Source organism: Cyanistes caeruleus, chromosome 16 (genome assembly GCF_971803275.1).
Source record: "Cyanistes caeruleus chromosome 16, bCyaCae1.hap1.1, whole genome shotgun sequence".
NCBI lineage: Eukaryota > Metazoa > Chordata > Aves > Passeriformes > Paridae > Cyanistes > Cyanistes caeruleus.
Genome location: NC_141716.1, coordinates 9,291,931 through 9,315,775, shown reverse-complemented (window position 1 = coordinate 9,315,775; position 23,845 = coordinate 9,291,931). Strand labels below are relative to the sequence as shown.

The following is a 23,845-nucleotide window of genomic DNA, read 5'->3' as shown; positions in this document are numbered from 1 at the left end:
GCTGGGACTGCTGTGTGTGGCTGGGGCTGGGCAAGGAGGGCAGCTGCCTGTTCACCTGGCCTCCTGCACAGGTGCAGGTGTGTGGGGGTGTGCACGTGTGTGTACACACTCACCTGAGCCCTCTGGGTGATCTGGGGATGGGCACAGCTCTCGTGCTCCCGTGCTGTGGTCCAGGGGGCTGCCCTGAAGGCACCGTGAGCCACAGGTGATGGGAAGCAGAGGAGATGCCCTTCATCCCTTTGTCCCTGCATCCCTTCATCCTGTCCCTGTAGGATGAGCAGCACAAGCGAGGGCTGCAGAGGTGCCATGGGAGCGTGCAAGGTCCACGTGTCACTGGTCTCATCCATCTCTGTTCCCCACCACGACTGCAGTGAGCAGTGCCAGGGGTGTGCACAGCCCAGCTCTCTGCTCCAGGAGTGACAGGGATAAGACACCAGCTCAGCAATTTTCTTTGTTTTTCATCTGCTCAGGTTGTTGATAGTGAGCACCGTCGGGGGCTGCACCTCCCAGCTGGATCCTCTCTGGTGTGAGCATCCCACTCACCCCAGGAGCAGCTGGCAATCCAACGCAGCATTTTGGGCTTGGAACAGCTTTTTGGGGCTGGCTGATCTCTGTTTACCCCTCAAGACCCTCCCTGGTTGCTTCCTCTGACACATCCTGAGCAATGCTTTGTTTTGGTGGTGCGGATGGGAGTGGCTGTGGGGACCAGCATGGCTCAGGGCTCTGTTGCCAGTGATGTTCTGGGTGTTCCAAGGCCAGAGCCACAGTCCCATGCTGTGATCACTGGTGTGGGACCTGCTCCCACAGCTATCTGTGCCCATGGAGGTGAAATGAGTGGAGTGTGCACTGCTGGAGGCTGACCCTGCTCACCCAGCCCTGACCTGCAGCCACACATAGCATCTGTGCTTTAGGGCTGGTGGCCCCACGGTTCCCTAGAGCATGAGGCTTGTGTTGGGCATTTGCCACAAAGTAACCCAGGAAAATAATCAGCATAAATTTTGCTATGTGAGATCCTGCTTATTTATTTGAAAATGTTCAGGGGTCTGCAAAGTGGGAAGTGTTTGAAATCTGTGACAGAAGAGCCTTGGCCTCTGCTTGGCTTGTCCTTCATCCCCTCCCATTGCAGTGAACCCCAGAAGGTGTCCTGCCATGTCCCTGTGGTTCCAGCTGGGAGAGGGGTAATTCCCAGCTCCATGGGTCTGTGTCAAGGGTGCACATACCCACATACCCTCCCCACATCGTCCCCTTTTTTCCCCATGAGTGTTTCAGTTCCTGTTCCATGTCAGGAAGGCTGTGGGGTGGTTTTTCTCCACGGGGATCCTACAGGACCCCTCAGCAGGGCTGTTGGGGCTGTGGCTCTGGTCCTGGAGGGCCAATGGGGCCCCAGGAGCTCCTTTCCTGGCTGGACTGGATGGGCTGGTTTCTCTGAAAGTGGAAATGTTTTAGCAGTGACGCCAGCGTGGCCAGGGGTGGTTGCAACTTGCTCAGATCTGGAGCTTTTCTGCCTCCTGCGTTCCTTGCCCCCTTCCTCCCCCTGCCCTGGAGATTTGCCGCCTGCCTGCGCTGCTGTCTCGCCCGGGTCAGAATGGGTGTGTGAGCCCTGGAGCCACAGCAGACACAGGTGGCACCAGTGTTTTGTCCGGATCTGAGACACCTGTGAGTCACATCAGCTCCCTGCTGCCACCTGCCCCTTCCCCAGGAGCCGGGCAGGGCACGGGGTGCGCTGGGTGCTGCCACAGCCATCCCCAGAGAGCACCCGGGGTTCATACTCACTTCCAGAAAGCAGAAGGAAACCACATTTCCTGGAGCCTGAGGCTGCCTGTGCTGGGAGAGGCGCTGCAGAAATGGGGAACAGAAATCACCCCTCCTCCTCCAAGGGCCAGCTTGTGTCACCAGGTCTCCATCACCCCCTCCAGTGGGGCCAGTCCCTTGTCCTGGTTCTTTGCCTGGAGGAGAGTGGGAACATCAGGGCAGTGATGGGCCATGGAAAGCTGGAGAATGAAGTGACAGGCAGTGGGAGCTCAGAGGTGCCAGCATGCCCAGGGGCCAGTGTTAAAAGGGCACATTTTGAGGAGTGCTGAGCCATGGGGCTGTTTTGGGGAAGCACTGTCCCGTGGCTCCAGGCAGTCCTGGTGGCCAAGAGTTCCAGTTCCTAGTGCCATCCCAGCTCAACATCAGAGTTTCCCTGCCCAGCATTGTCTCTTCCCAGCCCCACGGGCACTCCTGTCCTTGGAAACATTTCCTTTCAGTTTCCTTCTCCTGGACTTGGCAGGAGGAGAGCGATGCCCTCATCACCTGCCTGGGAGAAGCCAGTTCAGGTTAATGCAGGCCAAAGGCTTTGTGTGCCTTGGAAAGCATTTGCTGGAGCTGGTTGGGCAATTCCTGGCTTTGGCTGGTGTCCTGATGGGAATGCTGGAAGTGCAGGCTTGAGTCAGGCTGGGAGGTACTGGGAGGCATCCCTGCTCCAGCCCGGAGCAGCACCAGCACAGTCAGGCTGCTCAGCACCCAGCCAGTTCCAGCATCTCCTGCTGGGGATCCCAGCACCACTCCGGTCCCTGTTCCTGTGCTGGACCACCCTCAGGGTGAAAAGGCTTTATTTTCCCTTCTCTAACTGGTGGAGAGCCTTACAGTGCAGGAAGGATGCACCCACATGCTGACAGATCCAAAGATGTGGATCCCCCTGTGGGTCCCCAGGGCTGCTGCAGTGCAGTGACAGCGATGTGACAAGGTGTGGCAATGGCCACCTTCCCTTCTCACATCTCTCAGTGGAGAACAGGCTTAAAACTGAGTGCTCAGCTCAGCACCAGCAAGCACAACTTGCAGCACATTCTGCTTGCCCCATTCAGCTGCTTGCATTGTTTCAGGGAGATAAGGCTTGTGGCTTTCTCCTGCCAGCCTTATGCAGGATGGTGCTTGGGGGTGCCCAGTGTCAGAATGCCTCTGCCCTGCCTGGTTTTGGGGTTCTGTGGGGGTAGGGGGGGGCACAGCCTGCAGCTCTCTGTGGCCACTAATGTTGGCAGAGCCACTGCCCATCATCCCAGCAAGCCAAAATCTGCCTGTGGAGGGGCTGACCCTGTGATGGCTAGGAGAACTCAAGCTCCCTACATGCTCCCAGTGTGCATGCTTGGAGTTTCCCAATTTCTTGGTCACATGAACATCCAGAATGTGCTTGTGTGCTTCTCAGGGTTTGTTTTGGTCTTTTAAAGTCCCTGTTTTGACATGTCTTTTCGGAGGCGTTTCGCATCGCTCCTGACCATGACTCTCCCCCATGCTCAGGGGGAGTGAATTTGGATGGCTGATCTAATTATCCTTTCCCTTCTTGTGATGCAATGGCCTCTGCTGTCTTGGGCTGTGGAGCTTTAATTAAGATGGTCTTAATTTTAACGGGAGTTGACAGGGTCAGAGAGGAAGGGTTGGGACTTTTATCTGAGGGGAGTGTGTAGCTGGGCCCCTGCACAGCAGCTGCACTGCCCTCCCTACTCCAGCCATTCCTTCATCTGGAAGGGCTCTCCATCAGCTGGGGGGAGCCAGGGGATGGCTTTGGCTCAGATGCCTTCAACATGCTGTTACTGGGTGAAGCAGAGATCCCAGACAGGCACTGGGGCCACCTGCCTGTGGCTTCTGCTGTCCCCAGATTGGAGCTGAGAGATGAAGTGAGCATCCCTGCATTGTTCCTTCTGTTTTAGGAATCGGTGCAGGTGAGAAATGAGTGTCCTTGTGGAGGAGAAGGGCCGCAGGCACAAGCCAGACGTGCCCTCACTGAGTAGGCCGGGCAGGGAGAGGGTCTGCAGCATCCCACCCCACTTGTGGGGCTGGGGCAGCAGCTCCCCCTCTTCACAGCTCCCGGGACTCATGGCACTGAGGCTGCTCCCAGCCTGGCAGAGACGAGCAGTGTTCCCTGGCTTGTACTGAGCAAAGCCTGGTGGCTCGGGGCAGGGGACAGGAGTTGTCCCTGGCTGTATTGGGGGCAGAGGGGGTGCTGGGCTGAGCCGGGGCAGCCAGGCTGTCCCCAAAGCTCCAGTGGCTGTGCTGCTGCTCGCTGGCCCCCAGCTGTGATGTTTGTCGTGGGAAAGGGCAAAACCAGGAGCATCCCCTGGGACAGAGGGGGAAACTGTTCTGTGAGCATATCCGGGGCTGTGTGTCCTACTGAAATGTGGGGAGGGAGCAGAGAGGGAAGTGGGGAAGGGGACAGGATGCCACCTTAAGATGACTGAAAGACCACCTCGATGTGGTTATGTCGGCACTCACCAAGCTGGGGGTTCACCCCCAGCACTGTCCCAGCTCTCTGGGGCCAAGCTGGCAGGGACAGCACTGCTGCCACTTCGTGCCACCCAAGCAGGGGGTGACACGGGGGATGGCAAAGTGCCCTTTGGCCGCCTCCAGCCTGGGACCTCTGGTTTAATGGCACCCCTTGCATCCTTCGATCCTGCCCCGGCTGGGAGGGCTGTGCCAAGGGCATGGAGGGGCTGGCTGTGTCTGGGGCCGCTGCTCTGTGCCTGTCCCTGTCCCCGCTGCCGGCTGCCATGGGCTGGGTGCCGCCAGGCTGCTTTGTCTCGCCCGCCGTCCCGCACGCTTCATTTTTCAGTCTGGTGTGAGACAGTTGCCGTGATTAATGTCACCGGGGCTCTGCGAGCTGAGGACACGGCTGAGCTCGTCTCTCTCCATCGTGGGTGGGTGCTGGTGCTCCCAGCCCCTCTCCCCCATCATCCCCAGCCCGCCTGCCGGCAGTGCTGCTGGGCACCCCCGGCTCTGGAGCCGCTCCAAGGACAGCGCCTGCCTGGCCAGAGATGTTCCCTCCCCAGAGCTCGCTGGCTGCTGTTGGGCCCCAGCCTGCCGCGGCATTTCCCAAGGTTTCTGCCTCTGCTGTGTTTTGTCTGCTCGCAATCAGTGTCTTTTGTTAGTGTCTTCGCACAGACGATAAGATCGCTTCCCCTCTGGGCCAGCCCGCAGCACCACGGCCATTGTGTCCCTGAGCGATCCGGGCGCAGCGGGACTCGCCGGGAGCCGCCGCTTCCCTCGCTGCTGCCTTTGCCAGAGCATCTCTCCGCAGGGAGGTAGGGCAGAGGATGGAGCCTTTTCCTGCCACCCAATTTACCGATTAATTTTTCGGGGGGGACAGCCCGGAGCGTGGGTGTTGGAGGCGTGGGGATGCTGGGCGGTGCAGGTGGCATTTCCAGCGCCGGCAGTGGAGGACGGGCGTGCCGCTCTCTCTCGTAGCGTGATCTGATCCGAGCCGAGGTGTGCAGCCGAGTGTGCTTCATTTTTTAATTGCTTTTGGAGAGGGGAGGATGGGGTTGGCCTCTCCTTGCTGCGGCCTCTGCCCCGGGCGAGTTGCGTGGCTGAGCTCAGCCCTGGCACCCTCCCCTCTGTCCTCCCCTCTGTCTCGGGAGGAATGGAGGCCGGGAAGATCCCAGATGCAGAGCCAGCAGCACACGGAGACAGGTGGGAATGGCAGACAGTGAGCCTGGCTATGGCCGTGCCAGTGGTGTGCTGGTGAGGATGGCAGCCCCGCTGCCAAGCGAGCAGCAGGACTGTGCCAGATGTGCCAGATGTGCCAGGGAGTGCCAGGCTGCTGCCACCTTCAGCCACCAAACAGTCAAATCTCCCAGCGTGAGGCTGATAGTGCATCCATCCACACAGGGACTTGCCCTTCCCCATCAGCAGACCTGGCACCCCACTGCTCCAGCACATGGCTGACCCCAGGCTGAGGCATATTTGGATTTTCCTCGTGGCTTTTTTGTCTCTTTTTGTTCTAATCATTGTTGTGGCCTGGCAGCGTGAGCCCGTGCCACAGCGTGCCCGGGTGGCAGGGGCGCGGGCACCGCGTGTGTACGCGGCACAGCTTTATTTGTATGTGCTGCAGCCTGGAGTTGGGGCTGCAGCTTCCCCCCTCCATCCCGCTGTGCAATCATTACCAGCCAGTATTTGTCAAGTACAAATTACAAACCATTCAACGTCTTAAAGAGCTGTCAGTCAGCTCCCACTCATTATCCTAATCAAATGCACTAAAAATAGTGACAAAACTTATTAGTTGGGGGAAGGGGAGGCCGTGAAAACAAACCTGCGGTGGGGCACGGCCCGGCATACAGACACTGGGATATTCCCTTTATATGAGGTGTAAAACCAAGGATGCTGCCCTTGGATGAGGTGTGAGACGTGGGCTCCAGCTGGGACAGGAGCATGTTGGGATACTGGGCCTTGAAGTGGGGTCTGAATCCCCTCTGTGCCGGAACGGGAGCCTCTGCCCAGTGCTGGGTGAGCAGGGCTGGTTGGAGAGAGAATTTCCTTTCTGTAGGAGAAGAAGGAGCAGTTCCTGCAGGAGCAGGGACTGGGAAAGGGTGGCAAAGCCAGGTGAGAGGCTGCCCTGGCTCTGCAGGGCCATGTCCTGCTCTGCTTTCCACCTGAGGCTCTGCCCCAAGCTGCTGCTGCTGCTGCTGCTGAGAAGGGTCTTCCCATCACGCACAACTGGGACAGAAAACAGTCCTTTTTGAAAAATTTAGCTAAAGTATGCTTTTCTGGATGAGTAAGGCCTTGAGCAGCACAGGTTGCTCCGGTGCCTTGTGCAGGCTTTGTGCCGTACATTTGTCTCTGCCGGTGGGGATGGAGCAGATGACACATCCCGGGGGACCAGGTCTCTGCTTGGTGGCCGGCCATGCCTACCGCGGGTCGGGGCTGTCCGGAGATGGAGCAACAGGGCTGGAAATGCTGGTGTGTCTGGAGGAACTGGCTCTGCTTTTCCCCTGAAAGATCTCTTGCTGGGCTGGGGGTGCCTGCGCTCCCCTTCCACTCTGGGACATGGCTTGGGGCGGCTCCAGCCGCCTCCTCTCCCATCCCCAGTGGGGTTGATGAAGTGGAGCAGGAATCATCCCCTCTTCACACATGAGAGATCAGAGCCGGCGGGTGTGAGCTGCCGGCCCCACGCCGGAGGGATGGCGAGGAGGAGGAGGAGGAGGACGAAGGCAGCCCTGGGCACTGAACCGTGCCGTGGGGAGATGGTGTCGGGGCACGGGGGCTGCCGCGGGTGCTGACACTGCTCTCCTCGCAGGCTGCAGCGGGAGCTGAGCTGAGTCCGCCGGCAGCACCTCCCCAGCCCGCGGCGAGGCTGTAGCCGAAAGCAGCGGTAAGGCACGGCCGGGGAGCGGGGAGCGGGCTGCTGTACCTGCCGGGGACCCGCAGCATCCCCGGCTGCGCTGGCTGCGGGAGCACAGCCCTCCGTGCGTGTTCCCCGCGGCCCGGCCGGCCCAGCTGAGGCCTCGCAAGTCGTGCCGGCGGTGGATGCTGGTGTGCCGCTGGTGGATGCTGGTGTGCCGCTGGTGGATGCTGATGTGCTGGTGGATGCTGGTGTGCCGCTGGTGGATGCTGATGTGCCGCTGGTGGATGCTGATGTGCTGGTGGATGCTGATGTGCCGCTGGCGGATGCTGATGTGCCGGTGGTGGATGCTGATGTGTTGGTGGATGCTGATGTGCCGGTGGTGGATGCTGATGTGCTGGTGGTGGATGCTGATGTGCCGGTGGTGGATGCTGATGTGCCGCTGGTGGATGCTGATGTGCCGGTGGTGGATGCTGATGTGCCGCTGGTGGATGTTGATGTGCCGGCGGTGGATGCTGATGTGCCGCTGGTGGATGCTGATGTGCTGGTGGATGCTGATGTGCCGCTGGCGGATGCTGATGTGCCGCTGGTGGATGCTGATGTGCTGGTGGATGCTGATGTGCCGGTGGTGGATGCTGATGTGCTGGTGGTGGATGCTGATGTGCCGGTGGCGATGCTGATGTGCTGGTGGTGGATGCTGATGTGCCGCTGGTGGATGCTGATGTGCTGGTGGTGGATGCTGATGTGCCGCTGGTGGATGCTGATGTGCCGGTGGTGGATGTTGATGTGCCGCTGGTGGATGCTGATGTGCTGCTGGTGGATGCTGATGTGCCGCTGGTGGATGCTGATGTGCCGCTGGTGGATGTTGATGTGCCGGCGGTGGATGCTGATGTGCCGCTGGTGGATGCTGATGTGCCGGTGGTGGATGCTGATGTGCTGGTGGATGCTGATGTGCTGGTGGATGCTGATGTGCCGCTGGTGGATGCTGATGTGCCGCTGGTGGATGCTGATGTGCTGGTGGATGCTGATGTGCCGCTGGTGGATGCTGATGTGCCGCTGGCGCTGCCCCCCGGGCGGGGAGCGGGGAGCTCCTGCAGGCTGCGACGTGCCCGGGGTGTTAATCCCCGCTGCAGAAAGCTGCCTGCCCGCCGCCCCGCATCGCTCCCAGCCCAGCGCTGGCCGTGCTCCAGCCCTCTGCACAAGGCTTGGGAAGGGGAGAGGGGCGGTGCTGCTGAAAAGCGAGGCACTGGCCGGGATGGGGAGCGATGCTGAGCCCCCCGTCCCAGCATTGTCAGCTGTGAAAAGCTCGGCAGCAGGGCGATATCCCTCTGGGCATCAGCCAGGCTGCCCTGGTGGATGTTGGTGGTGCTGAGCATCCCTGCAGCCTGCTGCATGTGGAAATGCTGTATTTATTAGACATAAATTTATTAGACACATACACAGCATAGCTCCTGGCAATGGGTATTTTTTGCAGTCTGGCTGCTGCCATGCTGTCCCACAGCTCCCAGGTGATGCTGCTGGGGGGTGCTGGAGCCACCAGCTTCCTTCTCTGCCCTTTGACTCCGGGGGGTTTCATTGGTGACTGTGCCAGAGGCAGGGGGGTCTCTCCCTGGTGCCTCCCGAGGACCTGAGTGCACAGCACATTCCTGCTGTCATTAATCACTCCTTTGCCAGGCTCTTGCACAACCCTGCATTCTCCCAGAGAAATCTGCACCCTTTCCTTTCCAGCTGCCAAGGGGGTGTGGGAGCTGTAAGGGTTTTCTCAGGCCCCTCTCCTCCCTGGGGACAGGTGGAGAGCCACAGGGCTAAAGTCACTTGGTCGTGTTGGCTGAGTTACCTGGGACTCAGGTGTGGGGATGGTGTGAGGCTGCCGGTGCCTCTGGGCAGTTTGGGGTTGCCAGCCTGCATTTTACACTGGCCAGATTGAAGCCAGAGTGTGCAGGTATTTAGATGCAAAGCAACAGGAGAGCTTGGAGTGGGGCTCTGCATCCCCTTCCTCAGAGAGCTGTGGGCTCATCCTCCTCCTCCTCCTTCCCCATCTTTGGCTCTTCAGCCAAGGTCCTGACAGCTGGATTGGGCCCTGGCAGAGCATCATGTCCCAGTGACCAGCACACCCTGGAAGCTGCACCTCCTGTGCCCACAGGCTCAGAGGTGTGAAGGTGAGGACCCCCCTGCTTTAGGGAAGTGCCTGGAGGATCCCCTGTCCCTTCCCCGTGCTCTACTCCTGGCTAGTCTCTGAACATATTGATTACTCTATACCTTGATTTCCTCAGCACACTGATAAATCCTTTTCTAACTCAGGCTCAGAAAATGTGCTTGCAGGACACTCGTGTCCCCAAAGTGCTGCTAACCCCACCACCCTGGCTGGGGTGCTTTCCTGCCTGGGGAAGTGCTGCTTCCAGGGGAAACTCTGAGCAGCTTTACGCTTGCTCACGGTCCCGTGGGGAGTCACAAGCCACACGATCACAGCTCTGCCATGCTCCCACTTTTCTCCCTGCACTGCCACTGGCATCCTGGGAGCCCCAGCGGGTGCCAGAGCCCCGGGCAAAGGTGAGCAAGGGGCTGGCTGGGGACAGGGAGGTGGGGGCTCCTTGTCATCACTCCTCAGGTCTTGCTCTCCCCTGCAGTTCTGCTTCTACTGCAACAAGCTTTTAAAGTGCATTTTTTTATGGGACAGACTCCTTCCCCCTGGCTGCAGGCTCTGCCTCTGGATTGCCAGAAGTGACCATTTGCAAGTCACTTACCTGATCCTTATGTGCTCTGTGACCCCCAAAGCCTGGCACAGCTATGGGTGGACTGAGTCCTGTGGTAGATAGAGGCATGGTCCCTCCTCATCAGCTGCATCCACAGGAGGAAGGACAGCTCTGCTGCCCACTGGAGTGGCTGCTGGGGTCATACCCAGCACAAAAAAATCAGTTTATTACGTTTCCCAAACCACGTCAGGGTCTGAGCCTGCCAGCAGGGTCACACAAGGACACTGCTGGTCCTCTGTGCAGTGTGGGAGCTGGAAAACAGTAGATGGAAATTGTGTCTTTTGGGAAATAAGCCCTGATCGTCAGTCAAAGCCCTTGCTGTGGGAGGGGAGCTGAGGGGGACAGGGGGCAGCTTGTCCCTGGCACCCCTAAGCTTTCCCACAGCAAGAGCCAAGGGCTTCACTGGGGCTGTGCAGGCTGCTGGGGCTGCCCATGGCTCTGGGGGGCTTGGCCCGAGCTTCTCTCCAAAGCTAGAAAAATCCTCTGCTGGATGAGGCTGAGCCCTCCCCAAGCCTCACAGATGGCTGTGTCCAGGTCTGCCCTGTGGGCAGCAGCTGCCTCCTCTGCTGCTTCCCTGCTTGTTTTCTTATCAGAGAAACTCTCCTCCCTGCTTGTCTCCACCTCCCTTTTCCCTCCTGCCATGCGTGATCTAGCCTAAATATTTCCTTCCATAGCTTCAGGACACTGCTGGGTATCCTGCCATCTTTGGAGACTGCAAATAATTCCCTGCCTTCATTTGTGTCATTACCTTGAAGGTATTTATAGAGTGTGGTCTTGAGTGGAAAGGAAGGCTATATATAAACTATCTGACTATATATAAAGGAGAGATCCCTTGGTCCTTAGCTGCAAACTGCCTGAAACTGCACCTAATTTAAAGTTTTATTCTGTTGGCTGCATGTTTTGGACTTCAAAGGTCTGTCTTCAGTACTTAAATCCCCATCGCAGTAGAAACTCGTGTAGGAGGAAACATGTGGGGACTGAGTTGTGTCCCATGGCAGATGCCTGGCCCCAGAGCTGCCACAGTCTCAGCACAGGTCCAGGTTCCATGCTCAGCAGCTTTGCTCTGCGCTCCCACAGCTCAGCCAGCTTCCCTCTGCTCCCAGAGCACGTCCTGGCAGTTTCACTGGCTGCTGCAGCCACACAGGAGGTGTCTTGGTGTTAATGAGGGGCGATGGTATCTGAGGGCAAGGGCAGGATGGCCAGACTGCCCAGCAGCTGCTGCTTGAACAGACTCCAGAGGTTGTTTCATTTCCTGGTGGGCAGGCATCTGTCACTCGAGCCCTGGGAAACAACTCCTTATTAACAATAATAACTACAATAATAATAATAATAATAATAATAATAATAATAATAATAATAAAAGCCCTCTGTATGTCTGTGTGTCCTCCAGCCCGGGACCATGGGGAGCAGCAAGAGCAAGCCCAAAGACCCGAGCCAGCGCCGGCGCAGCCTGGAGCCCACGGAAAACACCCACCATGGGGGGTACCCAGCCTCGCAGACACCCAGCAAGGCGGCTGCTCCCGACGCCCACCGCACTCCCAGCCGCTCCTTCGGGACCATGGCTGCTGAATCCAAGCTCTTTGGAGGCTTCAACACCTCGGACACGGTCACCTCGCCGCAGCGTGCCGGGGCGCTGGCTGGTCCGTGTGCGCTGGGCTCGGAGGGGTGGGGAGGCTCCCGGGCTGGTCGTGGTGGGTTTGTGTCCAGCTCCTTGGGGTCTCGGGCTTTTGGGGGACTCTGGGCTCGGGGGAGAAGCAGGTCTGTGTTATCAGGCAGTGGGAGGGGATGTCCCTGGGGAGGGGACCCGGCACTGTTCCGTGGTGGCAGCTGTGCCCGTCCTGAGTGCTGTTTGTCACAGGGGGAGTCACCACCTTCGTAGCCCTCTACGACTACGAGTCCCGGACGGAAACAGACTTGTCCTTCAAGAAAGGAGAGCGCCTGCAAATCGTCAACAACACGTGAGTGTCCCTGTCCCTGCAGCCCAGCCCACGTGGTGAGCTGTCACCTCTGTCCCTCCCGTGGAACCCCCAGCCCAGCCTGGCAGGACCAGCTGTCCCAGGGATGGGAGCCCAGAGAGATGTGCCAAAATGCACACGGTGACTTGTCCAAGGACACTGACACTGAAAGCTGTCCTTTGCCTGATTCCTCATCCTCCTGGCCCTGCTGCTGGTCACTGTGGCCTCACAGCCTTGTCACCAAGCCACGTCCTCTCTTTGCTGGCCGTTCTGTGCCCTCCAACACAGAGCCATGTCCCCACCAGTCCCATCCCCATCCATGCTCGGCTCCCTCTCGTTAGCCTGGACACATCTCTCAGCTTCATGGGTGCTTTTCCCTGTGCTTGCACACTGTCTCTGGTCTCACGTTCTCTCTTGACTCTTCTTTCTCTCCCTCCATGCTGTCGTTTAGGAGAAAAGTGGATGTCAGGTGTGTATCGCACATTCTTACTGTTATTATAAATGACCTAAAGCCTGTCTGCTTCCCACTCTAAAGGCAGGTTGGATGGAGCAGGGCTGGGAGGAGATGGTTTCCAGATGGTTTTGTGGTTGGTTGCATTTGTCCTCTCTGAGTGACCAGAACGGAGCAGGGAGTCCCTTCCCATGCTGGGGAAATGTTCCATCCAGAGCTGTGTCTGCACCTGGGAGCTCTGAACCCGTCCCCTTTCCTTGTCCATGTGTGGCTCCCCTCTGCACTCTCTTTCCAGTTGGCTCTCCACTCCCCCCTGCCCTTTGCATTTTTCTTTTGCTTTTTTTTAATCTTTACTTTTATATTTCATGAGTGGCTCTGGTGATTCAAGTATTTCCTTAGGTTTGCTCCTCATCCTGGTCACCACAGCACATCCATCACGTGCAAGGCAGCATGGCCAGCTGGAAGATGCTCCTAAAAATGATCCTGTATTAACCCCATGTGTGGTCTGTCCTGACAGGAGGCACACACAGTCCAGAGCCTGGCTGGCAGAGCCAATGTCCCCAGTGTCCCCAGCTATGGAGCTGCCACAAGGTCCCGAGGGTGTGCAGCTCCTGCTCCCCCTCCACTGCTGCCTTCCAACATGGGCACCCAAAACAGCAAAGTCAAAGGGTGGAAAGATGAGGGAACATCCCAGGAGTGAAGTTTCTCCTGCAGTGCTTGGGCAATGTGGCACAAACATGTTTTCAATCTGATCCTTGTTGTTTCAATGCTGTTTGTTAATGGTGATTTGTTTCATCTATGAAGTCTGGGATGTGCAGCGTTTCAATGTTGTGGAAAAAGCCTGGATTTGGGAGTTTTGGTGTTTCTTACTTTCAGTCTTAGCAGTGTGTGAGCTCCATGCTTGAGTTCTGCAGCTGTTGCAAAGTGAGCTCTGCCCATGGGGATCCAGATCAGGCCATGTATGAGGGGTTTTTCTTTACACCTTTTATCAATTCTGGGGTTTCCACACTTTTTTTTTCCTCTACTGCTACTTGTCAAGGGCTCAGTCAGAGGGAAGGCTCAGTCTGTGATGGGCTCTGCAGCATCCTGAGGAGAAAAAGAGCTTTTTTTGGTGATGCAGTCCTTTGGTGGAGAGTGCAGGATGCAGCTGCCAACCTTCCCAGTGTCTGTATGGGTGAGATGTCCACAGGGAGAGAGGTGGTGGAGGAAGCTGGACAGTTTGTGCAGTGCTCAGGGGTGAATCACTCTTCTCAATGACCTCCCAGAGATGCTCATACAGTCTGGGAACAGCTCAGCTGCTGCACTTTGGGGACAGCAACAGACAGATGTGTGATGTCCCCTTCCTCTGGTCTCCCTGGCAGGACAGTCAGTGCCCTGGAGCTGCAGGGAGGGCACTTGGGTTCAGTCCAGGAAGGGCTGGGGGGTGCTGGGCACAGCAGGAGCCCATGGCCAGGGTGACTTTGCAGGGTGGCACCAGGTTTTGGCTGCTCTGACAGGGCTGGGGCTGCTCAGGGTGAGACAAGAAGCCTCCACATTGCTCACCTCCCTGCTCTGGGTCATCCTACCAATCCACCCAGTGTAGAAAAGCTCTTGTGGTACCATTTCCAGTAGGAAGAAGTCTCCTCCCAGTCAGCAGGCAGCCAGCTGGAATGTGGCGGGATATTTTGGGTAAGACTGTGCAGGGAATTGTTGAAATGCTTTGTTTTGATGATGATGATTATTATTATTTTTTTCCCCACTGAGACATTTTTGGAATAGTTTGTTTTGCTGAATTCCCAGCTTGCAGCCTTGCAGCCCAAGCTGGAATAAAGCCACAAGTCAAAAGCTGGGCATTTTTCAAGCAGATGTTTACTCTGGTCCTGTGGGAAAGGAGCCCAACCAGCCTCCTGTCCCTTCAGAGCCACCTCAGTGAAGGTGACTGGACAACAGCCCTGGCTGAGGAGCACAAGCTGCCTACCGAGAGATGTGCTGGGGCTGGAAGAAGCTAAAATGTCATGCAGGGCTGCTGTGAGGCTGTTCCAGGGGCAGAGCCCAGCTCTATGAGTAGGAAGAGGTACCTGGAAGGTCCCCACCATCCCCACCACACTGACAGCATTGCAGGGGGCTGTGGGCCATGGCTGGGTTGTGCCAGTGCTTTGAAGCATCACTGGTTTAGCTGGGAAAAGCACAGGTCACAAGCAGCTGGTGAGTCTGGAGCAAGGATGGAGGTTTACACGTCTGCAGGGTCAGGGATGGGTCTGGATGTGGTTTGGTGATCCTTGTAGTGGTGAGTGAGGTTGTTGGTGTTTTTTCTGTAGCATGTTTGCGGAGATTGTCCTGCCAAGTTCTTGTATCCTTACGGTGCCGTTCCCACGAATCTGCACTTTTCCCATAGCCTCGTCTCCCTTGTGGTCAGGATGAATTCTGTGACTGTCTTTGATGGGCAAGAAGATGCAGGTGGTGGGAGGAAAAGCCCTGCTGTCTGCAGGAAGGGGAAGCCACCTCCTGCCGTCCTCTTGTTGTTCTCTGTTTGTTGTCCTTTCCAGCCCTGTCCGGAGTGGGAGCCGGAGGGAAGGAGGGCAGAGCACCCTCCAGCTCCTGGGGGCACACCTGGGGCCGCTGTGCCTGGGGCAGGAGGACAGATGGTGGCTCAGCCACGGGTTTTTAGGGACAAGGAGCCTCACTCGTGGCTGTGCCCTCGCTGGGGCAGCAGGAGGCTCCTGGCTGGGGCCACAGCCTTTCAGGGGCCGTGAATGGGACACCCGGGCTGGACAGATCCCACTGCAGCCAGGCTGGACACCACGGATGGGCAGGGCTCAGCCCCTGCCCAAACCTCAGCCCTGTCCTGCAGCTTTTCTGCAGCCTGTGTTTAACTAACTCCCTTGGGTTTTCCTGGTTCTTTTCCATTGCTGCCATCGTTCTGTCGCTTCTCCACGTTTCCTGTCCCTCCCTTTGCCTGCTGCTCCCTGCTGCCAGGACCCCCAGAGTCTCCCAGCCTCCAGCCAGATACCCTTCCCATTCAGGTGGCTCCAAGTTATTTTGGCTTGCTGGCTGCCCTGCCTGGCTCAGGTTTAAAACTTTCTGTACGTGGATGGGTGGTCCCAGTAACGAGAGCTCACCCAGACAGAGCCATGGGCAGGGGCTGGCAGCAGGAGCACTCCTGGCTGGGGTCTGGCTGTGGGGCTGGGGGCTGTGGGGCTGCACCTTTTCCCCGTGGGGCTCTGTGCTGGCTCATCCTCCCCCGGTGCCTGTGGGCGGGCGAGGGGCTGGCTGGGGGACTCCTGGCTTCACACTGAGTGTGTTTTGGTTCTCTTGCAGGGAAGGTGACTGGTGGCTGGCTCATTCCCTCACTACAGGACAGACGGGCTACATCCCCAGTAACTATGTCGCGCCCTCAGACTCCATCCAGGCTGAAGAGTAATTGCCATCTTTTAGACAGTTTATAGACAAGTGATAGCAAACACACCCTGAGTGCTCCCCCTCCACCCCTGCCCTGCTCCTGGGAGAAGCCTCCAAGCCCTCTGGTTTTTTCCTTTTTGTTAGTTTTCCCCTTTGAATGTCCAAACTAGCCTTTCTTTAGAGCCATAAATGCGGTGCTGCAGCGTGCTTGCATGGTGGAGGGGTGAGTGTTGGCATAGCAGGGCCGTGGATGCTTTTGGTCTGGTTTTGATGGAGAGCCTGGAGAAGAGAAGGCTCCAGGGACATCTCATTGCAGCCTTCCAGAACTTAAAGGGGATTCTAAACAAGAGAGAGACTTTTTACATGGGCAGAAAGGCCTGTGAAAAGACAAGGAGGAATGTTTTTAAACTAAAAGAGGAGAGATTTAGAGTAGATGTTAGGAAAAAATCCTTCACCCTGTGAATGGTGAGACACTGGCACAGGTTGCCCAGAGAAGCTGTGGCTGCCCCATCCCTGTGAGTGTTCAAGGTGAAAGTGTGGCAGGAAGGTTCCAGCCCTGATGGCAGAGAGGTGATGCCCAGCCCAGGCTGTTTGTGGCACACAGCGAGGTGCCCGAGCCCAGACACAGCCCCTGGTCTCCCAAACCTGCAGTGGGTGGGCCAGGGCTGAGCCCCCTGCTTGGGCAGGCAGTGGAGGGGGGTAGTGCCAGGTGCTGAGCCTCTGCCTTTCTCCTGCAGGTGGTATTTTGGGAAGATCACTCGCCGGGAGTCCGAGCGGCTGCTGCTCAACCCCGAAAACCCCCGAGGGACCTTCCTGGTCCGGGAGAGCGAGACCACGAAAGGTGAGCAGGGCTGGGGGGATTGCTGGCCTGGAGGAGACCCTCTCTGGGGGGTGTGGGGGTACCCTGAGTCCCCTCAGTCTCTCCTGCTGGTGCTGATCTCCAGGGAGCCAATGCTGATGTTGCCATCACGTCACCAGTGGCATGTCTGTGCCAAATGCTCTGTTACACCACTGAGCCCGTGGGCTGCAGGGATGTGGCCACTTCTCTCCCACCACTGCCTACCCAGTGAGTGCCCTTCACAGAGCTGGTTCAGCTCATGGCAGGGTGGAAGGCAGGGGTCTCACCAACTCTGGCAAGACCACCAGGCAGGAAAGTCTCTGGTTTTTTTGTTGTTGATTTATTTGGTTGGGTTTTGGTATACCCCCAGCTAGATGTTTTTTTGGTTTTCCCCTTGGTCCCTGTATGGTGACAAGACCTTGAATATGTGTTTCCTGGACAGCCAGGCTGAGGGAATGATGAATTTAGTCCTTTCAAGTCTGACACTTCTAAAAGTGTGAGTTGTGATCTTTGAGGTCTGACTGCATCTGAGGATGATGTTTCTTACCTGGTTTAGTTTGGCTCCAAAGGCACCTTTGGGAAAAGCCCCTTGACATCCCTTTCTGGTTTTATGCCTTGAACTTAGTTGTTTTATTCTGATGGAAGCAGCTTCTTCAAGCAGCAGCATAAATCTTCCCCTCTGCTATCTGCGGCCCAGCAACACTATGTTGTTCTCATGTGGGCAGAGCAGAGCCAAGCTCCTGAAGCAATGCCTGTGGTGGGATTTATGCAGGAGGGAATTGGGCCCAGCAGCCCCGTAGCTCCTCTCTGAGACACTGAGGAGTTGTTGGTCAGCAGTTCCCCCCAGCCTGGCTCTGCCTGCTCCTCTGCCCCTGTTAGCACATCCCATAGGATGGCTGCTGGCAGAGCTGCTGTGCAAGCAGAGGGCAGCTGGAGGTTGTGATGGTGTGGCATGGCTGTAGCTGGGGGATTTGTGCCATTCCTCCCTGGCAGCTGGTGCAGCCAGGATCCGCTCCTCTTCCTCTGCTTTTGGGTGAAGGCAGCACCTCCGTGCCCAGTCCTGCCTCGGCCATGCTCCTCCACAGTGGGACCCCATGGGGAGCACCCATCCCTGGCACATCTCCCACAGCTCCTCTGTCCTGCCCACAGGTGCCTATTGCCTCTCTGTGTCCGACTTTGACAACGCCAAGGGGCTCAACGTGAAGCACTACAAGATCCGCAAGCTGGACAGTGGCGGCTTCTACATCACCTCCCGCACCCAGTTCAACAGCCTGCAGCAGCTGGTGGCCTACTACTCCAGTGGGTAGCCATGTGGGTCCCCTTGGGGTCTGGGTGGCACCCTGGGTGCTGTCCCTGCCCTCGCTGCAGGGCGGGTGCTGCTGGGAAGTCTTTGCTATGCTGGGGGACACCAAACCAGCTGTGTGGGACTGTGGTGAAAAGCTGGGTTTTGGGGCAGAGGGTGAGGGTTTGAGTATGGGTCCCCAAGGTGTTTACAGGAAAGGTGTGGAGTAAAGACATGCCTAAGTACCCATGTGTCACCCTGCTGTTGTCCCTTCCTGTGCCAGAACATGCTGATGGCTTGTGCCACCGTCTCACCAACATCTGCCCCACGTCCAAGCCCCAGACCCAAGGCCTTGCCAAGGATGCCTGGGAAATCCCCCGGGAATCGCTGCGGCTGGAGGTCAAGCTGGGACAGGGCTGCTTCGGAGAGGTGTGGATGGGTAAGGATCATTCCCACCCTGCTGTCCCCTCTGTGTCACCACCTGCATCTGTCCCCAGCCATCTGCAGATGCCTGAAGCCTGTGGTGGGGTGGGAGAGCAGGGGAGGGACACAGCCCCCTGACCCTTAAGCGTGTCCTGAGCAGCGTGTCCTGTGCCACAGGGACCTGGAATGGCACCACCCGGGTGGCCATCAAGACACTGAAGCCTGGCACCATGTCCCCAGAGGCTTTCCTGCAGGAAGCCCAGGTCATGAAGAAGCTCCGACACGAGAAGCTGGTTCAGCTCTACGCTGTGGTGTCAGAGGAGCCCATTTACATCGTCACCGAGTACATGAGCAAGGGTGAGCACGGGAGGGACACCGAGGGGGCAGCTGAGGGGCTCTGCTCCTCCAGATTGCTCTGACCATGGTCTTCCTCACAGGGAGCCTCCTGGACTTCCTGAAGGGTGAGATGGGCAAGTACCTGCGGCTGCCCCAGCTTGTGGATATGGCTGCTCAGGTGGGTTTGCACATCCCTGGGCCTCTCTCATTCTTTGTGGGGACACTGGCTGCCTGAGCCCCTCACTGGGCTGTGGTGGCTGTCACTGGTCAGGCAGGTCACTGGGGTGCTCTGCAGCCTCGCTTGGATGGGTGTCACAGTTGGGTCTCAGCTCAGAGCAGGGTTGCACTCTGGGACCATCACTTTGCCCATTCCTGTTGGTGCCAGCTCTCCCTGGCCAGCAAACCCAAGTCTGTGTGGCATTTCTTGAGCAGCTGGTGTTTCCCACACCTCAGCTGGGTTCTGCTGCAGGCCTGATCCCTTTAGTGGTGCCAGGCTGTCCCCGGGGACCCTTGTGTCATCCTGTGAGCCACAGTGCCCCACGTGCTGGTCCCCACAGATCGCATCTGGCATGGCCTATGTGGAGAGGATGAACTACGTCCACCGGGACCTACGGGCAGCAAACATCCTGGTGGGGGAGAACCTGGTGTGCAAAGTGGCTGATTTTGGCTTGGCCCGACTCATCGAGGACAACGAGTACACGGCTCGGCAAGGTGAGTGCCCAGGGCTGCTGGCACCAGAGCAGTGGCCACTGGTCCCCACAGTGTGTTGTGCCTGGAGCCAGCATGTGGCTCTGGTTGCACGGGGGTCCTGGAGGCACCTCCTCACCCTGCCTCTCCATCCAGGTGCAAAGTTCCCCATCAAGTGGACGGCCCCTGAAGCAGCTCTGTACGGCAGGTTTACCATCAAGTCAGACGTCTGGTCCTTTGGCATCCTCTTGACCGAGCTGACCACCAAGGGCAGAGTACCATACCCAGGTGAGGGCTGGCACTTGCTGGCAGAGGCCCCGTCCCCATTGTGGTGCCCAACACCAGCTGTCCATGCCCTGTGCTTGCCCCTGAGCTGCCTCTTCCCAGGTCGGATCCTGCCCCACTGGGGTGAGCAGATATTGGCCAGGATGCAGCGTCCCAGCCACCCTGTCCCACTCTAGTCCCTGAGCAAGGTGACAGGGACAAAGTGCTGCTAGGCCAGGGGTCCCTCTCTCCCTGGGTCACTGGGATTGCCCCTCAGGCCTGTCCTGGCACAAGACCCTTGGTGTCCCCTCTGGGACAGGCACGGTGCAGGACTGGCCCGGCTCTGATCAGTGCCATGTCTCCTCTGGCCGCACGCAGGGATGGTGAACCGGGAGGTGCTGGACCAGGTGGAGCGGGGGTACCGCATGCCCTGCCCGCCCGAGTGCCCCGAGTCCCTGCACGACCTCATGTGCCAGTGCTGGCGGAAGGACCCGGAGGAGAGACCCACCTTCGAGTACCTGCAGGCTTTCCTGGAGGACTACTTCACCTCGACAGAGCCCCAGTACCAGCCTGGAGAGAACCTATAGACGTGGGGCTCCTCCTGGCACCAGGGACGCTGCTGTCCTCACCGCGAGGCGCCGAGGGTTGGCCTCCCCACTGAGGGGCTGTGTTTGTGGAGCAGCCCTGGAGCAGGACAGGGCATTATCTCCAGATGCAGCCAGGGGAGCCCCCATCGCTCATTAAGACTTCTGGCCCGTGTTTAACGAAGTGACGCCATTCTGCTGGCGAGAGGAGCCTGTGGGAACCAACAGAGCCAGCTCAGGACGGCAAGCAGAGCATCTCCTGCCAAGAGACCTGGGTTTTGGGAGACTTTTTTCCCCCACAGCTCTGGGGTGAGCCAGGAGGAATTGGGGGACAGCCATCACCCCACCTCAGACACATGGTCCCAGTCTCCTGCAACCCCTTTATAAATCAGCACAAATTTCCCTGTCCCTTCACCCTCCCTACCATCTCCCTCTAGGCTCTGGCTCTCCTGAGGCTGCTGGCAGGGGTGTTTTGCCACAGGGGTGTCACAATTCCAGGCTGGCTTGAATGGGGTGATGTGCCAGGGTGGTGGTGGCAGTATGGGATGACAGCAGAACTCTGGTGGTCCCTCTGGCCTCACCATGACCTTAACAGCTGGTGGGTTCTGGGACTCTGAAATGTGACATCTCTAGGCTCTGGTGACCAACATTTTCCCATCAGAGCACTCGGGCACATAATCAAATCTTCCAGCTATGTCTGTTCCCCCAAGGGAAACATCTCACCTCTCTGGGGAGCAGGACTGGGGATGCCAGCAGAGATCTCACCCTGCTGAGTTTTCTCCCACCACATGCTCCAGGTCTTCCAGCCAGACCCTTGGGAAGTACCTCCAAGCCACCCTCCCCAGTTCTGCCACCAGCTTTCCCACCAGCAGAGTCCCCTGGGCTGGCCCTGCCACCAAATCCAGTGCCACTGTGGTGCTTGGGTGCACGGCCCATGTAGCTGTTCTGGGTGTGGGAATGTTTTGGAGGAAGTACTCGACTTTCACAGATGGTTTTGTCCACCTGGTATGTTTTTAGCTGCCTTCCCTCTACCCACAGTGTCCCAGCTTCCAGGCAGCAGTCCCCATGCAGCATCCCCAGCCACATACCCCCATCTGGAAGTGCTGTGCCATATTTGCATCCTCATCTCCCCTCTGCTCGTTCCCAAAGGCCTCAGCTGTGTCTCAGCTCTGGGTGGCTATTCCTGCCTAGCTTTGTCCCACACACATCCCGTGGGGCTGATCCCTGGCCTCGGCAGGGCAACACTCATTCCCTGTCCTCTCCCACCCAGCACCTGCTTGTACATAACCCCTGAGTGATCCCTGCACCATCCCAGACCTTGACTTCATTGCATGTGTCAGTTTTCCCTCTCCTGTGGCTGTACCCAGCTGGAAACCTTTCACCATGGTGGTTCACAAAGCTTCACTCCTTCACCTCCTGGGTCCCAGAGACCCCTGCTCAGAGAGACCTGGGGGTCTTTGGATGCTCTCCTGGAGCACGGTGGGTTGGGGGCTCGGGGGATGCTGTGGGGCAGGAGTGCTGGAGGGAAGGACCCAGAGAGGGGAGCCAGTGGCTGTGTCCTCCTCTCAGTCCTCAGGCAATGGGCTTTCTGTGCCTCCCCATCACCTTTGGGACAGTTTGCCTCTGGCACAGCCTCCTTGCAGACCCAGCTCACCCCTCAGCAGCCCCTGCCATAGTGCCAGTGTCCTAGAAAAGCTGGGTGGGAGCCAAACATGGGCAGGAGGTGGCCAAAACCCCTGCCCCAGATCTCCACCAGAGCAGGACCCGGGTAAGCCACTGCCTGTCACTCACCCACTCCCACACTGCCCTGGTGTAGTTTGACCCAGCCACTTATTTATGAACCAAGTACATGGTTGGTTGTTTGGTGGCTCCTTTTTTAATGAGTAAAACATTTAAAATCAGTTTGAACAGGTTCTTCAGCAGTATGGAGAGATCATGCTGGCTTGAAGAGCATCGGCTGGTTTAATGGATTTTTTTAAAAATCGTTTTGGGAGTAGAGCTTTTTCTCCCTCCCTCCCCTCATAGCAAGTCTGCTGTGTTGGCATTTCTGCCTGGGCAGGAACTCCCTAAACCTCAGTGTTCTGGGTCTTCCCATGTTTTCAGCCTTTAGGGATGGGCAGCTGCCACAAACGCCCTGTCCCCTGGTGGCTGTTCCAAGGGGTGGCTTGTGCCATAGCTCTGCCTGAATTATACAAATCCCTATCCTTGGGAGAAACCTTTTACAACTGTAACATGTAGAAGCCAGATTTGGTCTGGAAGCTGGGGAGAGAGAAGGCAGGCACACATGTTAAGGCCTTTGGTTGTCCATGCACCTGCAGGGCCTTGGGTGCAGCAGGACAGGAAGGGCTTTACCTGACAAGAGCGGCCTCCTGCTCTTTCCAGAGGGCAGCAGGTGCAAGGAGCACCCCGGGATGGCTTAATTCCCCAAGGCTTTCAGAAGATCTGGTGAAGGAGATGTGCTGGGGACACTTCAGGGCAGAAGGCAATCCCAGAAAAGCCCTCCTCCATGGGGCTGTGTGTCCACATGTCTGTGTGTCCATCTGTGTTTCCATATGGTGGGACCCAGTGTCACGGGACTTGCCACCACAGCCAGCATGACCTGGAGGCCCTGGGAATTCAGAGCTTCCCCTCCATCATCATTCTGTCTGCCAGTTTACTTTTTAAGCCAATAAACTCCGGAGGGGAGACTCCACCTAAGGATGCTCTTTGGCTTCCTGGGGTCCATAAAACCCTATAAGTCGTTCTCCTCTGCTGTTACAATTTTTTTACACAGTCTTTTGTAAGATCTCCAACTGACTATGCAGAGAACATGTAGATCTGTGTCTCTCTCCCCAGCTCCCTTCACTTGCCTTTTTCGGTGTCTAAGTAAAATATTTAGCTTTTTTTCTTTTTTTTTCTTTTTTTTTTTTTTTTTTTTGGATAATAATAAAACTTTGGAAAAAACCTGAAAAGGTCCAGCTTTGTGGGTGGTGGGGGGGGTGGAGATGCTTTGAAACTCTTAACGTTGATGTAAATACTTTGCTATTTGATAATTAAATACAAACAGACCTCACAAAAAGAAGTGTAGTTTGTGTATGAGAGGACTTGTTAGCTCCTTAGCATTCCTGTTAGAGGAGCTGATGCTGCCTGGAGCATGTGCAGTATCCATGTGAAGCTCCTGGTGCTTCAGACACTTATTTTGGAAGATGCTTCTGGGGTCTGGTGGGGCTTCTGTGCTGCTGGAGCCATTCCCCAGACAGGCTTGTGGTTCAGCACAGGATCAGGGCCATGTCTGGCATCTCCAGCAGTCCTGGAGGAAAAGCAAGAGACACTCACTGCAGTCAGGCCCTGGGGGTGTTCCCTGTGCCCCCAGGCTGGGACACGCTGCCACAGCGGGACTCTGCCATTGTGTAGGCAGGGCAGAGGTGCTGCTGGTGCTGCCAGAACCCAGGCACGGTGTCCCTGAGTGAAGCCAGCCAGGCTGGGCTGGGGGGAACAGGACAGGGGCAGCCTCCCTTCAGCAGAATCTGCTTTATCGGCAGCTCTAAGAAACAAGCCTGCTGTGTTAAGGTAATTAGTGGGTGCTGATTGGGATCTCTCACTCGGGTGATTAAGTAATTGCATATAGCACAGCGCTGGGTGTAGGGGGTTTTCTAAATTCAGAGTGGATGCTGCTGCTCCTTCACCACTACCATCGTCATCGTCACAGTCTGGCGTGGCTTTAGTGCCCCAAGCCCCCCAGTCGGGCTGCTCCCTCTTCTTCAGACTGGTGACTCAGTTTTATCACCTTAAAAGTTTAATGCTTTTATGTTTTGTTTGTCTTTA

The 23,845-nt window shown here is 57.3% G+C and overlaps 1 protein-coding gene across 5 annotated transcripts in view; it reads left to right on the top strand.

Moving 5' to 3' along the window:
- SRC (SRC proto-oncogene, non-receptor tyrosine kinase) overlaps positions 1-23,099 on the top strand; it is a 29,419-nt gene extending 6,320 nt beyond the window's left edge. Inside the window, exons 1-13 of one of the 5 annotated variants that reach the window (XM_086852429.1) lie at positions 4,902-5,054; positions 7,046-7,120; positions 11,234-11,483; positions 11,702-11,801; positions 15,547-15,645; positions 16,365-16,468; positions 17,615-17,764; positions 18,031-18,186; positions 18,348-18,527; positions 18,608-18,684; positions 19,064-19,217; positions 19,350-19,481; positions 19,836-23,099. In XM_086852429.1, coding sequence (XP_086708555.1) covers positions 11,243-11,483; positions 11,702-11,801; positions 15,547-15,645; positions 16,365-16,468; positions 17,615-17,764; positions 18,031-18,186; positions 18,348-18,527; positions 18,608-18,684; positions 19,064-19,217; positions 19,350-19,481; positions 19,836-20,044 — 1,602 coding nt within the window. In that variant the 5' untranslated portion in view covers positions 4,902-5,054; positions 7,046-7,120; positions 11,234-11,242 and the 3' untranslated portion in view covers positions 20,045-23,099. Of the gene's footprint in view, positions 1-4,768; positions 5,055-7,045; positions 7,121-11,233; positions 11,484-11,701; positions 11,802-12,249; positions 12,268-15,546; positions 15,646-16,364; positions 16,469-17,614; positions 17,765-18,030; positions 18,187-18,347; positions 18,528-18,607; positions 18,685-19,063; positions 19,218-19,349; positions 19,482-19,835 lie in introns of those variants that run through there. The other 4 variants (XM_086852432.1, XM_086852431.1, XM_086852427.1 and 1 more) reach the window with 4 other exon arrangements.
- The last annotated feature ends 746 nt before the right edge of the window (positions 23,100-23,845 follow it).